The sequence below is a fragment of the Poromitra crassiceps genome (assembly GCF_964638095.1).
Source record: "Poromitra crassiceps genome assembly, chromosome: 23".
NCBI lineage: Eukaryota > Metazoa > Chordata > Actinopteri > Beryciformes > Melamphaidae > Poromitra > Poromitra crassiceps.
The window spans coordinates 17,785,656-17,802,769 of record NC_139639.1 but is presented as its reverse complement, the minus strand read 5'-3'; the positions used below and the strand labels follow the sequence as shown (position 1 = coordinate 17,802,769).

The 17,114-nt window shown below is 41.3% G+C and overlaps 2 protein-coding genes across 2 annotated transcripts in view; both read left to right on the top strand.

Moving 5' to 3' along the window:
• LOC310796644 (sodium channel protein type 3 subunit alpha-like) overlaps positions 1-7,302 on the top strand; it is a gene marked incomplete at both ends in the record, with an annotated part of 33,051 nt that extends 25,749 nt beyond the window's left edge. Inside the window, 8 exons of the mRNA XM_083658873.1 lie at positions 464-637; positions 2,951-3,073; positions 3,386-3,658; positions 4,667-4,720; positions 4,808-4,949; positions 5,261-5,361; positions 5,578-5,848; positions 6,059-7,302. Of these exons, the coding sequence (XP_083514999.1) occupies positions 464-637; positions 2,951-3,073; positions 3,386-3,658; positions 4,667-4,720; positions 4,808-4,949; positions 5,261-5,361; positions 5,578-5,848; positions 6,059-7,302 (2,382 nt within the window). The remainder of the gene's footprint in view (positions 1-463; positions 638-2,950; positions 3,074-3,385; positions 3,659-4,666; positions 4,721-4,807; positions 4,950-5,260; positions 5,362-5,577; positions 5,849-6,058) is intronic.
• Positions 7,303-11,386: 4,084 nt separating this feature from the next.
• On the top strand, positions 11,387-16,524 carry LOC310796796 (uncharacterized protein; the record flags this gene model as incomplete). The annotated part of the gene is made up of 7 exons (XM_083659030.1): positions 11,387-11,498; positions 12,128-12,330; positions 14,015-14,107; positions 14,198-14,290; positions 14,413-14,523; positions 14,622-14,754; positions 14,928-16,524. 7 exons carry the CDS (start codon positions 11,387-11,389, stop codon positions 16,277-16,279), a joined length of 2,097 nt encoding a protein of 698 aa, XP_083515156.1. The 3' UTR covers positions 16,280-16,524.
• Between the last annotated feature and the right edge of the window lie 590 nt (positions 16,525-17,114).

Here is a 17,114-nt window from a genome sequence, read left to right as displayed (position 1 = left end):
ACTGTATGTAGCTTATACAGTATTTATGTCTTTGTTTTAACTACACACATAAATAAACATCAACTTGAAACTATGTTTCAACTACCATACACAGCCTATAATATTATAGCCTATGTTTATAAAAATAAAAATAAATCTGAGGGGGCAATTTGGGCATGATGCTTCTGCCCTTTCTGCAGTGGTTTACTGCATACAGTAATGCAAAGCTCTTGTCTCTCCAGATCATTCATTCATTCATTCATTCATTCATTCATTCAGTCTGATGGCTTAAAATAAAAACTCAGTATTGCATTACAGTAGTGCATTACTGCATGCAGTGTAACTGGGATGGCTACACCGTTATCTTATTCAATTATTACAGCTTCTTGTGCCTGCATCTTTTTTGATATAATAAGCATTTACTGATATTAGAAACAATGTTGCCCTGTTATCTTATTTTCTGTTTTTCCCTTTGCCGCTGCAGGCATTCGAAGATATCTACATTGAGAAGAGAAAGGTTGTAAAGGTGGTGTTGGAGTATGGCGACAAGATCTTCTCCTACATCTTCGTGCTGGAGATGTTCCTCAAGTGGATTGCGTACGGCTTCAAGAAATATTTCACCAACTACTGGTGCTGGCTTGACTTTCTTATTGTGGACGTAAGTGAACATTGTACTACACATCACAGCATGATTGTTCCTCAAAATGAATGGGCAAAAATAATCAGGCTTTGCAACTTTGTACATCAGGGTTTGTAGCATTGTTTTTCATCTCAAACACTTTATTTGCTAATATTAACATGCTAACATACTAGTCCAAACAAGTTCATTTCATCTAACTAAAGTTAACTAAAATATTGTTCATATGAACAATATTTATGCTAACATACTTCTAAAAATCCCTCTTAATAAGTGACTATTGACAGGAATGTACTTGATAATCCATTTAGTATACTGTACTTTGATTGGCGACTTTCCTGATCGAAATTGTCAGGTTACCCGTCTGGTACTCTGGTACAGACTGGGATGTAATCCGACACAATTACTTGATACAATTAATTGTTAAAAAATTTAATCAGTAATGTAATTCAAGTATCAGTGTAACTGATTACTTTCTGTTACTTTTGGATTACTTTTGAACATTTTCCTGCATTTGACTACTGGGCTCCTCAGACCTCAAACCAATTAAGGTGTTTCAGTACCTGTGGAAATTCAACTCCTCATTTATAAGATCTTAGAACTGTTTCTCATTTTACACAAAGGTGCTCTTATCCCAGTATTTTTGCAGGACAAACAATTGAACAAAATACGCCAATGATCGGAGTCACTGCATTACAGTTTGTGAGGAGGAGCATTATTATAGCATAAAGGCACAAGTTCTGGTGCTTCCCAGTCTGTAGTGTGTAGTGATCAAATGTGGCCCCTAGGGCCCGAGGGCCGCAGCCAGAGGCCTGACTTCACTTCCTCTGATTTCACCTGCTGTTACACAGATTGCCACAGACCGCTCTATTGTTAGGGTAAGTTCTAGTTAGTGGCTCCCAGGTGAGTATGGGCTCTAGGATCAGAAACTTGCATCCGCATCACAAATGCTTCTGTGTTTCTTCACTCGTAAGTGCTTTTTGTTGAGATATTAAAAGCCACCATCTTGTTTCCAAACAAATATACTTCTTATTAAATTAAACTTTTTGCTTTTGTAAAAAAAACTTCTCAACAGTTTTTCTTCCAAAGAAAATCCCTTCTTATCAGTTGATCCTCTTGAATACAGGACCTTGGCTTTTATATCAAATACAAATGCACTACCATGTACTCAAATGTTTATCTACAGAAGATCTGTTTCTTAATACAACCATTTAAACATAAAAAATAATAAATATATTACTAAATAAACAGTATTATCTATTATTATTTTAATTTAGAGATATACTGGTTGAATTTATGTCAAAACCACCTCAAGGATGGAGTGTTACAGGTTATATTAACTGTTGAGGAGAAATGGTCAGTTCTACCTTTTTTTCTCTCTTTGAAAAAGTGCCAGCTTACTCTTCTTTTACTATGCATTTGTTGTCTAAAATGCATATTTGCTGTCTGTACTTCCTTGGAGCCAAAGACTTCTCTTGTTCTCAGGAACATTCTTCTTTAGATATATTGGACAAGCCAATCCATCTAAATATACTTTTATAAAGAAATACAGATCATTGGGACCTTAATAGCCCTAAATTGCTTCAATAAACTTATTTGGATCAATTTAATGCAAATTTGGGAAACAAATTTGGCAAAGGAAGATTTGTTAAAATTCTTTATAAAACCTCACTCTATTTTATATATATACATATTCTATATGCATATATAACTGAGTATGTATGCATGCACACTGGTTGTGCATACAGTATGTACATACTTGTCTGTTTTGTCATGATCGATCATACCGTTACATTCATTTCTTATTTCTTTCATTTATTTATATCATGCCATTTCTATTCATAGCTTTCATTCAAGGGTCATTCAACAGCGGAATACCCATTCTGTTTTGTCTGTTTTGGATGTAGAATAGAGTGGACGTCTAAATTTAATAAAATAAAAAAATCTAAACTACAAACTAAACATTTGTGTTCCTAACTGTGGAATGTCCCAAAATGCACAATAATATAGAACTCCAAAATATGGCTCTTCAGCTGTCTTTTATTATCTCAAATTTATTTTGCTCTATAAAACATAGTATAAAACATAAAATTCTTTGTTTGACCATTGTGTCAATAAGAGTATGTACATGTATCATATTGTTTTATTAAAATATGTATAAATAAATAGTTTTCATAATGTCTCTTGCCCATTTGAAACTCCTTGACAACAACTTCCTCTTTGGATTATAAAAGGACATTTCAACATTTTCAAGGTTTCAAGGTGAATCGGAAATTTCACATTTGTGTGATTTAGGAGTCTTACATTGTAAATGTCTCTCTGTACCCTGTGCAGGTGTCCTTGATAAGCCTGATAGCAAATTCCCTGGGGTATTCCGACTTTGCTGCCATCAAGTCCCTCAGGACCCTCCGGGCTTTGAGACCTCTAAGAGCCTTGTCCAGATTTGAGGGCATGCGGGTGAGAAACGCTTTTTGTAAACATCTTTCTACTCTCACTCATTGATATCTCATATCCTTTTCATAACAGTGTTGACTAGTAACTTGGGCTTAATACCTCCACCAATGAAGTGGAGGTAGTGACACTTCCACACAGCTGCACAACGCTGCGGTTGCGGGAGTGTGTCTGTATGAGCCCTTATCCAGAGAGACAGGGTACAGGTTGAGATTCAGTGATTCATTGTAGGGATGTTGTAGGGATTGAACCTGTGATCCTTCGGTCCTGTAAGCAGTGCCACTGAGCCTACCTGACCTGTTTCTTGTTGGCCACCAGGTGGTTGTGAATGCACTCATTGGAGCCATCCCCTCCATCATGAACGTGCTGCTGGTGTGTCTCATCTTCTGGCTCATCTTCAGCATTATGGGAGTCAACCTGTTCGCTGGCAAGTTTGGGAAGTGTGTGAACAGAACGGGCTTCATCCACAACGCCACCGTCGTCAACAACAAGTCAGAGTGCCACGCCATGAATGACACCCAGTTCTACTGGACAAAAGTAAAAGTCAACTTTGACAACGTTGGACTCGGCTACCTTTCCCTTCTACAAGTGGTGAGTTTCTTCTGCTGCGCTTGTTTGAATTCACCAAATCGAATGAATGACGGCAGCCATCAACCACTTAGTAGTGCCCCTGTTCTTAGAGAACACCTCTGCCATGACAAGAGCCTGTTCATCAAGCTCCTTCTCTTAAAGGATGCCACTCAAATTATCTGGAGTGGTAACAAAACAACAAGCTGTTTTGCACTGGTAGCCTCCTGACCTCACTCCATCACAGCTTTCAGTTGCATCCAGAAATAGCCTCTCTCTAGATACTCATAAAAGCTGGTCGTTTAGCCACTGAAGCATCTATATATACAATTGAGTATGTGGGGATGTTTTGTTTGTTTCAAGTTCTGTGTCCGTCCACAGCTATGCAGTTTTTTTTTAAATTAGGCTAATTAGCTAATGATGTGATGTCATCAGTGATGATGTCAAAAGTGATGTCATAAGGGCGCGCACACACACACACACACACACACACACACACACACACACACACACACACACACACACAAGGAGGCATTGTGAGAAGACTGAGTCAGTGATGTCACACACACACACACACACACACACACACACACACACACACACAATGAGGCATTGTGACAAGACTGATCAGTGATGTCATAGGGGGGCGCACACACACACACACACACACACACACACACACACACACACACACACACACACACACACTAATGATGTCATCAGTGATATCATAATGGGGCACACAGCCATGCACAAGGAGGCATTGTGACATCACTGATGCAATAACATTTAGTGAGCAACACACACACGCGTGCCAATAGGGCAGGCGAGGCCGAGCTACGGCATCGAGCGTGTGTAGCCGACCCCTGGTATAGGCTCATCTCTCTTTGCCTCATGAAGCCTGCTCAGTTTAGGATGAACTCGTCATGTAGAGGCAGAGATGTTTTGCCCTCCTGGCATTTAAACAAATATAAAGTCAATGCTAATTGATGCAAAGCCAGTAATGTTGTGTAATATTGTATTGTATTGTAGGCTACATTTAAAGGATGGATGGAAATAATGCATGCAGCTGTTGATTCAAGAGGAGTAAGTATGTCTATTCACTTCCATGGCCTGTCTCATAAGTGTATGAGGGTAATGGACTGACATACATAACAGAACCGTTGTTTACAGGTGGAGGAGCAACCCATCAGAGAAATCAACCTCTACATGTACCTATACTTTGTCATCTTCATCATATTTGGCTCCTTCTTCACCCTCAATCTCTTCATTGGTGTCATCATTGACAATTTCAATCAGCAGAAAAGAAAGATGAGTATTAAAAACATGGCGGCAGCCAGGCCTAGGTCAGTTGGTATTTGCAAAGAATTCTTAGCATTAGTTTAACCTGCTTGCCGTGCCAAATTAATGGATTCACAGAAAATGACACTATTGGCCTCCTGCTCCTGGTCCTCATTGTTCTCCAAGCAAAAACAAGAATTGTGTGCAAATACTATTTGACCCAGATCTTTGTTTTATGGCCTACACACACATACAGTACATACATATAACACAAATTATAATCATATGCTTTTTTTCGTGTTTTTCAGTAAAAAAATAATGTTCCATATTTTTTACAATACTTAGGTGGACAGGATATCTTCATGACTGAAGAACAGAAGAAGTACTACAATGCAATGAAGAAGTTAGGATCTAAAAAGCCTCAAAAGCCTATACCAAGGCCTGCGGTAAAAACACATTTCTCAGATATGATTTTGCTCAATTCTTCTTATTTTGATTCTTCCTTTTATCATTTCTTCTGTTGTATGAGTAAATCTAATATACTGTATACCACCTCATCCTAATTTGATCTGCATGCTAACATTGTTTATTTTATTTTTACATTGTTGATATTTGTCATATTATACTCATTGGCTGATCCTCCGTTTGTTACCCAACCCTAGAACATTCTCCAAGCCTTCTTCTTTGATCTGGTGTCCAAGCAAGCATTTGACATCATGATCATGATGCTCATCATTGTTAACATGGTGACCATGATGGTGGAGACCGATGAGCAGTCGGAGCGCACGGAGTCAATCCTCAACAACATCAACCTTGCCTTCATCGTCATCTTCACCACCGAATGCCTCATCAAGATCTTTGCCCTCCGTTGCTATTTCTTCACAGTTGGATGGAACATCTTTGACTTTGTAGTGATAATTCTGTCTATTGTGGGTAGGTGGAGACACTTGGTGGTTAGATAGCTGATGTCAGTGATGTAGTAAAAATCAATTATAGTAAAAAAAAAAACATGAATGCTTTATTTCCTTAAAAGATTTCATTGTACATCACACAGCCATGCAAGAAACGTATAAGCAAAGTATGAATTGTATTTTGGCACTATGAGGCAACCAATGCTTGTCTTGTTTCACTCTCTCATTTCAGGGATTGTTCTTGCTGACATCATTGAGAAATACTTTGTCTCCCCAACCCTCTTTCGAGTCATCAGACTAGCAAGGATAGGACGTGTACTTCGACTTATACGTGGAGCCAAAGGAATAAGGACTTTACTATTTGCCTTAATGATGTCCATGCCAGCACTTTTCAACATTGGCCTCCTGCTTTTCCTAGTCATGTTCATCTATGCTATTTTTGGTATGGCAAACTTTGCCTACGTGAAAAAACAAGATGGGCTTGACGACATGTTTAACTTTGAGACTTTCGGGAATAGCATGATCTGCCTTTTTCAGATCAGCACCTCGGCAGGCTGGGACAACCTACTGAGCCCCATCATGTCCACCTCTCCAGATGAGTGCGATGTTAACTTTGTTAATACCGGCACTAACACCCGGGGAAACTGTGGCAGCCCCTCAGTGGGGATAGCTTTCTTTGTTAGTTACATAATAATTTCCTTCCTCATTGTGGTAAATATGTATATAGCTATAATTCTGGAGAACTTTAGTGTGGCCACAGAGGAAAGCACAGAGCCGCTGAGTGAAGATGACTTTGAGATGTTTTATGAGGTGTGGGAGAAGTTTGATTGTGAGGCCACTCAGTTCATCGAGTTCTCCGTGCTCTCAAGCTTTGCTGACACTCTATCGGAGCCGCTGCGCATCGCCAAGCCCAACAAGATCAAGCTGATCTCCATGGACCTCCCCATGGTCAGTGGAGATAGGCTCCACTGCCTGGACATCCTGTTTGCCTTCACCAAACGTGTCCTGGGAGAGTCAGGGGAGATGGACGCCCTCAAGCAGCAAATGGAGGAGAAGTTCATGGTGGCCAACCCCTCCAAGATCTCCCATGAGCCCATCACATCCACGCTGCGCCGCAAACAGGAGGAGGTGTCCGCTATCATCATCCAGAGGTGTTACAGGAGGCATCTGGTGCGCCGGCAGATGAAGCAGGCATCCTACCTCTACAGACAAATCAACCACGAGACTGTGGTGGATGTGGGGAACACCCCTGAAAAGGTTGGCCTTATAGCCTCCATGATACAGGAGAACTATGGACCCGTGGGGATGGAGGCCATAAAGACAACAGGGGCCACCCTGATGTCCTCACCGCCATCTTATGACAGTGTGACCAGGGCAGCATTTGAGCCCTGTCAGATTGCCAGATCTATATCCAGAGACTCCAAACTTGGGGAGCCTGGCTCCTCAAGTGAAAACTATGAGGAGACATTTCTTTGAGAATTGATTGGATGGAGAGTGTTTGTGTGGGGGTTTGTTTTTGTCTGTTTTGTTTACAGCAGAAGATATAGCTCAAAACAACTCGTGGTCATAGAGGTAAACATTTTTTATATTGGCAGACGCCAAGGAAATATGCTTTTTTTTACAGTATGTAGCCCACAGTCTATACTGTATCTCAGTATAGACTGAGATACAGCAACCTACAAACAACCTACCTGGGCATCAGTGATCAGTTAGATATACAGACACAACATTCATGAGAGAAACGCTCTGAAGTTGGGCCTCTTCATCCTATTGCCATTTTCAAAATAAACATCTGGAAGACTTAATTTTATGACATCCAGATATACCATCATCTTAATGTCCACCTATGCAACAAATGACAAGTAGCTACAACATGAACTAAAGCTGACATAAGGATTCAATCATGAATATGCCATGTGGCTGTTATGAAGCTTTATTCAGTCCCATTATTTATTCACTTAATTAGTTTAATTTCCTCAGTTATTCAGACTCATTTTGACAAATGTTTCTATCAATTTTTTATAATCCGAATTGAATTTGACTTGGCAGCTGGTTAAAATGACTAATTTCATAATAAGATTGTCCCTTTAAGTTAGGCTACTGTGTAATCCACTGTTAAGAAATATCCCATTATGTTGCTCACATAAACAAGAACAATTCAAAAATTATTTTGTCAAACATTGGAACATTGATTATATGATTGATATAATCAATTTGATATATGATATATGATTTGCGCATCAAACACAAAGAAGGGCTGTGAATAATAATAATCCCAGAATTATGTGCCTAATTTTTATTGTTACACTTATATGAAACCCCATAGGCTGTATTGTTTGATTTGATGGATGTGGATTGGAAGAGCATGAATGCACTACAAGCTCTTTTTGTAATTACTGTATGTGTAAAGAGCTTTGGGACTGTTATGTAAAACTAATTTTTACATTTTTTTTGTAATGTATTTATATTGTTATATTGACTGTTTCAACTACACTCATGACAGCCATAAGGAAAATAACCAGAATTATAAAAGTATATATAAATATATATATAAATATATATATATATATATATACACACACACACACACACACAGTATATACATATATATAAAGACTATAATATTTTCCTTGAGAACCCGTTTGTATTACATTTAGGTTGGTAATTTCATGGATCGTGTTATCAAATGGTAATAAAACCCTTTTCCATATTTGTGGGTTTTCCAAATTGCATTACAGTTAAAATAGTAAGGCGAGTTTAAAACATTGTAATTTACTTTAATATTCAACATGCTTTGAACATATTTAAATGCCAGTAAAAAAAAAAGTGGCAAAATTCTACACCTGCAATGTGTCTCCATTTTCACATGAAGAACCAGTTAGCTGATTCGACCTCATTACAAGGCAGGGCAGTTAAATCCCTCAGCGAGTCCATGTGTATGGGAGGGGGGGGGGGGGGGGGGGGGCAGGACAGATGTGCAAAACCTCTGCATCTCCATGGCTGACTGTCCTTGTGAGTGCATTGCCCTTTATATAATGCCCCCGCAAACGCTCTTGATATTACCTATGTGACTTTAGGAGCACGCAGCACAATCACATAATACCTCCACAAGGTACAGTATAGCCTAAATGTTCTGTACTGATTAATACATTTAATCTGTTTGTGGAAGCATGTGGGAGAGAGGGAGGCGTGCGCGGGCATGTGTGTGTGTGCACATACACACTTTAGCAGTCAAATAACAGTTGATATTGCATGATGAACAGCTTTTAAGATGGCCTCTAAATTAAACCAAACAAGAGAAGAGGTGGAAAGAATGAAAGGTGCATTTTTGTCCAGGGGGCCTATCAGTACTGTACATCAGGATATGGTTCATGTGTGCAAAATCACATTAAATAATCAAATGAATGTTCATCTAATTTAACAGAATGGTGATGTTCGGTGTGAAGTCAAACAAACCTGAACAATATTCCTACCGTACCTCATTTTATCAAAGTCTTTAAGTAAAATTCGCTCTTATCATCAGCAGAAATCTGTCATGTTAAAATATCCTCATATCATCACCATAATGATCCCACTAAAAGACGATAAACAATAATATTGATTTATCGCCCGATTGAAGAACCAAGTAACTCCCCAGATATCATCGAGAAATCGTCAGGTTTTATTATCTTGGTAAATGGTAAATGGACTGCATTTATATAGCGCTTTTATCCAAAGCGCTTTACAATGTGCCTACATTCACCCATCCACACACCGAAGGCGGCCAGCTGCCAGGGTGCTGGCACAGCCATCGGGAGCAATTCCGGGGTTCAGTGTCTTGCCCAAGGACATGCAGACTGGAGGAGCCGGGGATCGAACCACCGACCTTCTGATTAGTGGATGACCCGCTCTACCTCCTGAGCCACAGCTGCCCCTTATCTTGCTGAGATTCTAGGGCTTCCCACATTTCTTTTCTTGGGGGGGGGGGGGGGGGGGGGGCATCAAGGCCAAGGGTGTCTAATTGGATTTAGCCCAAAAGAGATGCCAGAGGCCAGCTGGCAGGCCAGCTGGGATAGAGGGATAATCTGTGTAAAAGACAACACTTGTTTTAATTACACACACAGACGCACAAATGCACACTCTCACTTTCTCTCTCACACACACGCACGCACACAGTGCACATGCAGACATACACAAATTGTGCAGTGCCTCACAGTAAGAAGGTCCTGGGTTCAATTCACACCTGCGCTGTGGGCGCTGACAATAAGGGTGTGTCCCCAGTTCTATGTCCTCACTCCTCATGGCCCAGGTGGGGTCGTCAAAAAGGTCCTTTCTGTGTGGAGTTTGCATATTCTCCCTGTGCTCCCCTGGGGTTTCCTCCAGCCATGGACCCCCCCCCCCCGCCAAAAAACATGATTTTTTTTAAAATTCAAGCTACTCAGCTGGAGCTGCTTGTTTCAGGCCGGAGTTTAAGACCTGGTTGCTTGTTTCTCTCAGGAGATCTGGCAACACTGATATTGTATAATCTCTCTCACACACACACACATACACACACACACACACACACACACACACACACACACACACACACACACACACACACACACACACACACACACACACACACACACACACACAATATACTTTTTATGTCAATCCTCATAATAAACAGATGCTTACTTTGACTTTAATGTGGGTTTGTGTGTGAAATGCCGAAAAGATGTGACTTGAATAAATGTGACTTGGTAATTGATGTGATTTTTAAGCATTTGAACATGTGGCAGAGATTAAAGCTTTAGAGAGAGAGTAAACATTTTTAAAGGATTAAAAAGGCACTATGTCTAATTACTAAAAATGCAACCAGCACACAGTAAAACACAGCAATGTCTACGTAATGCATTATAAATCGTCTCACTCAGAAAAGGTCTGCCTATGATACGTATTATATGGATGAATTACATGTTCTATGTGTGCCATATATTCAAATAATGTTGAGTAACGCAAAGGTCATCGTGTCATCTTGTCTGTAGGCTGCAGCTCAATCATCATAAGTCAAAGAGGGCACTTGGGAATGCAATTAATTTTTCAACATAATATTCTCCATGGGTTTAAATCTGCCGTTAAAACCATGTAGCCTTCTATTAGAAAGCCTTCGCTGCCACCACCTGGGGATTTGTGCTTTTACAGATAAGCTGCAAGAATGGCGTGGGTGCTTGTTACAGTATGTTGGCAGGTGATGCTTTGCAAGGCTGTAATGAGCGGGAAAAATTAACGAAACTTCTCATGGTTTGCATGGTCTGTTTTCTGTCATGTTCTGCCACTGCAAAGTTGAAGTAAGCCTATACCTAACTTTTTTTCATGTTTTTGAACAAAAACAAAATGAATAGATCATACCCGAGATTCGATGTGTTGGAAAGAATATTAAAAATTAGATTATCAAAGCACAATTTTTATGCAATGGTTTTGAAATGGTATGTCCTGAATTATTAACAACTTTGTTTGGATGAAAAGGGATCAATCACTGGGATCAATCAAGAGGGTAGATCATAGGAAAATTGAACAATATATTTGTAGACGATAGATGGCGCTAAATCAGCGGGACACGGGTGCCGACACACCGATAAAATACAAGAAGCAGAAGCAGGAAGTGGAAGCCCGTGTTGACAAAGCTGAGCAGAAAGTAGCAAAGTGTTGTGCACTGCTCAAACCCCGTCTTCCTAGATAATTATCGTTTTAAGTAGATATTTGAATTGAGGAATTATTCCTCAGTCTGCCTCCAAGTATCTCAGTTCCTCGGGTGAATAAAATGGGTATGTATTTCACAGGAAACGTGCAGGTGGCGTTTGATGTTGTTAGCTTGCCTGCTGACTTCCTTGGTAGGCTCTGCCAAAGCGGACTGTTACTTCTGTTATGTTCCAGGCCTCGAGGAATCATTATATTTAGCACAGTTTTTATTTAATTTTTATATACAAAATAACAGGCCAGGGAACAGAAGAATTTTAAGTTTTCCAACTAACTTATTTTGGTGTTACCTGTCAAAATGCCAAATCAACTCATGGAAAGAGAGATGGATAGCATCCTAAACGGCGCATACAGTCTTTTCCCCTGCCTCTTGCCTTGACTGCTGTGCTGACAAGATTATCTACTGTAGCTAGTTTATCTACAAGTATGTGCACAGTGGGTGTCACATTATGATTAGGTCTTTTCTTTCTGGAAATGATTTGAACATGTGGATAACAGTAGGCAGGCTTTATTCATCTGATGTGACAGCATGGTTTTGGGAATGTTATTGTTTGTGTCTAACATACTGTCCCTACCTCAGCATGTCCCCTGTCCCTGTCCTCGTTGGGGCTCCTGGTTCCACCGCTGCGGGTGATGTCCGCTGTGATGTGGGAGGTGGTTCGTCTGAGAAATATAAAGCATTATGGAAAAGTGGAAGAGTTTGTCTCCTTGGTAACTGAAGCCATCCCTGACATCTTGACAAACAGACAGATGAGACTACTCACTCTGGGCTTGAGAGCAAAGGTAAGAGGTTGGCTAAGAAGTTTACACTAGATCATTCTCAGATTGCACATTGCTTTGCTCAGAAGCACTTGAGACAATGAATTTGGGCACCCGGGTAGTGCAGCGGTAGATTCCCTGCCTACCAACACAAGGGTTGCAGGTTCGTGCCCCGTGTTGCTCCGGCTTGATCAGGCGTCCATACAGGCTGTGTCTGCGGGTGGGAAGCCGGATTAAGGGCAGGATTTTCCGCTAGTGCATACAATGTTCAACTGGGTGAAAATAGTAGCCAGCCGGAAGGGGGGATGACTTTACTTTACTTTACTTTATGTCATTTAGCAGACGCTTTTGTCCAAAGCGACTTACAATGCAATACAATACAGTGCAGTACAATATAAGATCAAAGAATACACATTATCAGCAACAATACAAAAATATATCAAGCAATAAACAAGGTAAAAAACAACAAACACTTATAAAAAGTATCGCTTATAAGACATAGCAAACAATAAGCACGATGAACAATTAAGAAAGGTCTGATCCTGAAGGGCCAAAATATAATCCAAATAGGTGAGTCTTTAGTCTCCTACGGAAAATAGGCAGTGTTTCAGCTGCACTGACCGAAAGGGGGAGCTCATTCCACCATTGTGGCGCCAAAGATGAAAAGAGTCGTGATCTAGATGCGCGACCCCCAGGTCCGCAGATTGATGGAGGGGCTAGACGGACAGGACGGGTGGAGGTATGGAGAGAGCTATGTAATGGTTGTAACTTAATCATGGACTGTAAATATATAGGGGCTGACCGGTGGAGTGCCCTGTAAGCCAGTACCAGAGACTTGAATCTGATGCGTGAAAGGATGGGAAGCCAATGGAGTTTATGGAGGAGGTGAGTGACGTGAGAGAATTTGGGCAGGTTATACACCAGACGGGCTGCAGAGTTTTGAATTAGTTGAAGAGGTCGGATAGCAGATGCAGGTAACCCGGCCAACAGAACATTGCAGTAATCCATGCGGGAGAGAACCAATGCCTGGACCAGGAGTTGAGTCGCCTCTACTGAGAGACAGGACCGAATCCTACGGATGTTGTAGAGTGAAAATCTGCAGGCGCGGGCAGTGGCTGCGATGAAAGCTGAGTTTCACATGACATCACATGCCAATTTGCATATCAATAGTTACAGTCTCGGCTCACAGCGGAGGGAGGGGGGATGCACTATGGGGAACGCCGTGACGTGATTCAACACATTTTGCCATGTTTAAGTTCGGTGATTGTCCTGAAGGTCCAAACTAGAAGCCATGTTACGAAGCGACACCTCTGAATTACACACAAAGACACAGCACGGTTGTGGCGGTTGCTTGCTATCCACCATATGTAAGCAAAGCCAGTGGTGGGTGTTTCAACAGGGGGCACCATACAAACTGGGACTTTACCACAGTTAAGGTGGGGCTTGGTTCCATGGAAAACTTGACATGGATGGTTTTGACATACAGTAAACATAAGGATGATGTAGTGGTAGCAGAAAGCCAGGTATGTTGGGCAGTGATTTTATTTTTTATTTTGTTCTTCTTTTTTTAAGTTCCTAGAGCCTTTGACCCTGTAGTGATGCCTCTAGCTACACAGAGGGATTCTTTCAAATCAGTTTTTAGCTAAGGGTGGTGAATAGAATGTCATTTTCTAAATCTTCACCTGTTACCGGTCCATTTCTCTTCCAGATGACTTTACAGCTGTTGAGTTCTGAACACTCAGAGGATCTCAGAAGCGTTAAAACACACCTAGACAGCCTTCAGCCATCATGCTTAAAACAGGTGTGTGATGCTTTCCATTCTTATTAAACGTAACCTGGCTGTTTAAAAAGGGCTCTGCTTATTTTAGATCTGCATTGTGTTACTTTACAGGTTCATACAGGGAATGAAGCTCTTGAGGCTAACTTTGTCAGGCTTGTTCAGAGACTTCTGGAAGACCCAGAAGGGAGAGAATACTTCCTCAAGGTAATGGCTCTGCTGCAGTCTAACGGTGCCTTTTGACATAAAGAAGACAGTATTTGGGATATGTTATTTTCTCAAAAAATGCTTCATATCCATGCTTTTGGTTGAAATGTTCTGCCTGACAGAAGGTGTTTCCTGTGGAGTACGGCCCAGATTTTGATACAGCACTGGAGACTCTGGTGTGTGAGTTCTTCACCCGACTGGAGAAGCTGCTGCTAATACCAGATTTCAAGCAGGTATAGAGACCACAATTGGTGCTACAGGAATTGCATTTTATGATACCACTATGTGTCCAGTTCAGTAAAAAAAAAAAAAAAATCTTTGTTTCGTGAAGACTGCAGAGTGGATCAGTGATGTACCTTCCATGCTAGAAGAATACATGCAGTGTTTATCCAAAGTGGAAGATCTCAAAGTACTGCTCAGAAGCAAGACGTGTGTTGGTAAATTGGCCAATATGGATCCGAGTGGTAAGTCTGTGTGTGCTGAGACACAAGCTCTGTAGTTGGGTTTATATGTGAGAATAGATCACAATCATTTTAATAAATCATAGTTGGAATTGGAATTCTCCACTTAATGTTCAAGTGGAAGTGGATGTAATGTAAATATGTAAAATATGTTCCTTTTTTCTCCTCACAACCAGCCCCCTTTCCCTCAGAGCATCGGCTCTTCACATCATTATCCCTCGCTCCTTCTCTAAGGGAGACCAACTCATCCTACCAGACTGTTGACAACAGTGATCCAGAAGCCTGTTCCGACTATGAGAGCACTGCAGATGTGGGAGTGGAAACGATCACAGAAGCGTTGGTTTCAGAAGAGATTTCTCTTGATGAAACACAGACTCTAACCAGCAGTGTTGCTGGAAAAACAGCGATAGAAAATGACCAAGCTTCACCCAGTTCCCTAGCTCCTTCTACATCTTCCGACTGTCCTGTGTCCTGCAGCTCGGCGATCGGCCCCCCACGGCAGCGTGTCGCACACAAATGCGCTCAGTGCGGGAAATGCTTCATTTACCGCTATGAACTCCTGGAGCACCAGAGGTTGCACACAGGAGAAAACCCATACAAGTGCTCTCAGTGTGGAAAGGCCTTCAGGAGGACCTCAGACCTGTCAACTCACAGGCGGACCCAGTGCACGAAAGCAGCTTACATTTGCATCAAATGTGGCAATGGCTTTGACTCTATACAGGACAAGTTTAGACACCAGTGCATCCAGCAGGTACAAAAGTTTGACTGTCCCCAGTGCGGAAAAACCTTCAAGAAGATGTACTTGCTGGGAAAGCACCAGCTCACTCACACCCAGAACCGTATTTTCAAGTGCAGACAATGTGGGGAAGCGTACCCTAGTATGAGCGAGCTGAGAGCCCACCAGAGGATCCATCCCCCCGAACAGTCCAATCAGTGCATGCAGTGTGGCAAATTCTTCAGTTCTGTGGCATGTTTGACGGCCCACGAACTGCGTCACAATCAGCAGAGAACACAAATTTGCATGCGCTGCGGCAAAGCATTCAAGAACAAACACGACCTGAATCTTCACATGCGCAGTCACACGGGCGAGAGGCCGTTTCAGTGCACATACTGCGGGAAACGTTTCTCTGTGTCTGGGAACCTGAACATACACATAAGGACCCACACAGGGGAGAAACCATATCTGTGCTCTGACTGTGGCAAGGCATTTGTTTCAGCTGGTGAGCTGCAGATTCACAGACGCACCCACACGGGGGAAAAGCCATACAAATGCACTGTGTGCGGGAGAGGATTCACCATGGCGAGCAAAGTGACGCTTCATATGCGCGTTCACACCGGGGAACGGCCTTATGTCTGCTCTGAATGTGGGAAAGGCTTTTCACGTGGCAGTGAATTGAAAAAACATACAATGAACCATTCAGGGGTTCGACCATATGCTTGTCAGTTATGTGCAAAGACTTATACATGCCTCAATCACCTGAAGAGGCATCTGAAGACTCACAGTGTTGCCCAAGCCCACTCTATTTGATTAATTGATTACCTTCAAGCTAAACTTTGATGAGCCATGAAGTTGATAAATGTTGCAGAGGAAATCTATACATTTTAATGGCATGTTGTCAAATGAGTATAGCATTTCTGTGCCTCTGCTGTCATGATTATGGTGTTAATTGGTGCATCCATTCACAAGATCCTTGTTTATACTCATGTTTAATTTTCCTGCTTTGTCAAATTTGTTCTGGATTATAAATTGTTCCTGTCAGGTAACTGTATCCCCCCCCCCCCCCCCCCCCCAAATGTCTCTCAAGGTCTATGTTATGACATTACAATTTACAGCAGTACACATTGCCACTGTCAGTTACTGATATTTGTCAATATCAGTGTTATGTCATGTTAATCCCCCCCCCCCCCCCAAATGTCTCTCAAGGTCTATGTTATGACATTACAATTTACAGCAGTACACATTGCCACTGTCAGTTACTGATATTTGTCAATATCAGTGTTATGTCATGTTAATATTATGTAAATATTGAATAAATCGCATAGGTCTACAGCTAAAGTATGATGGAAGTACTCACTAGAATTTTGTGAAACATCCCATAGTGGTTGTGCATGATAAATCAAGCCCATTAAATAAAATCAAAATTCAATGCATTTCCAGATAGGAAAGCATCAGCAAATCCTATGATACTATGAATCTGTTTTCCATTTCCTTTCCAGTAATTTGTGTTGAGAAGGAATTACCTGTAGTTGTATTTTTACAGTACTTATTTTGAAATTTAGTTTTCACCCGGAAGTCCCCCCTTCTGACAGCTTTGCTCTGACGAGTTTTGCTCGATTTGTGTTTCTTAAGACTGGATGGGCGG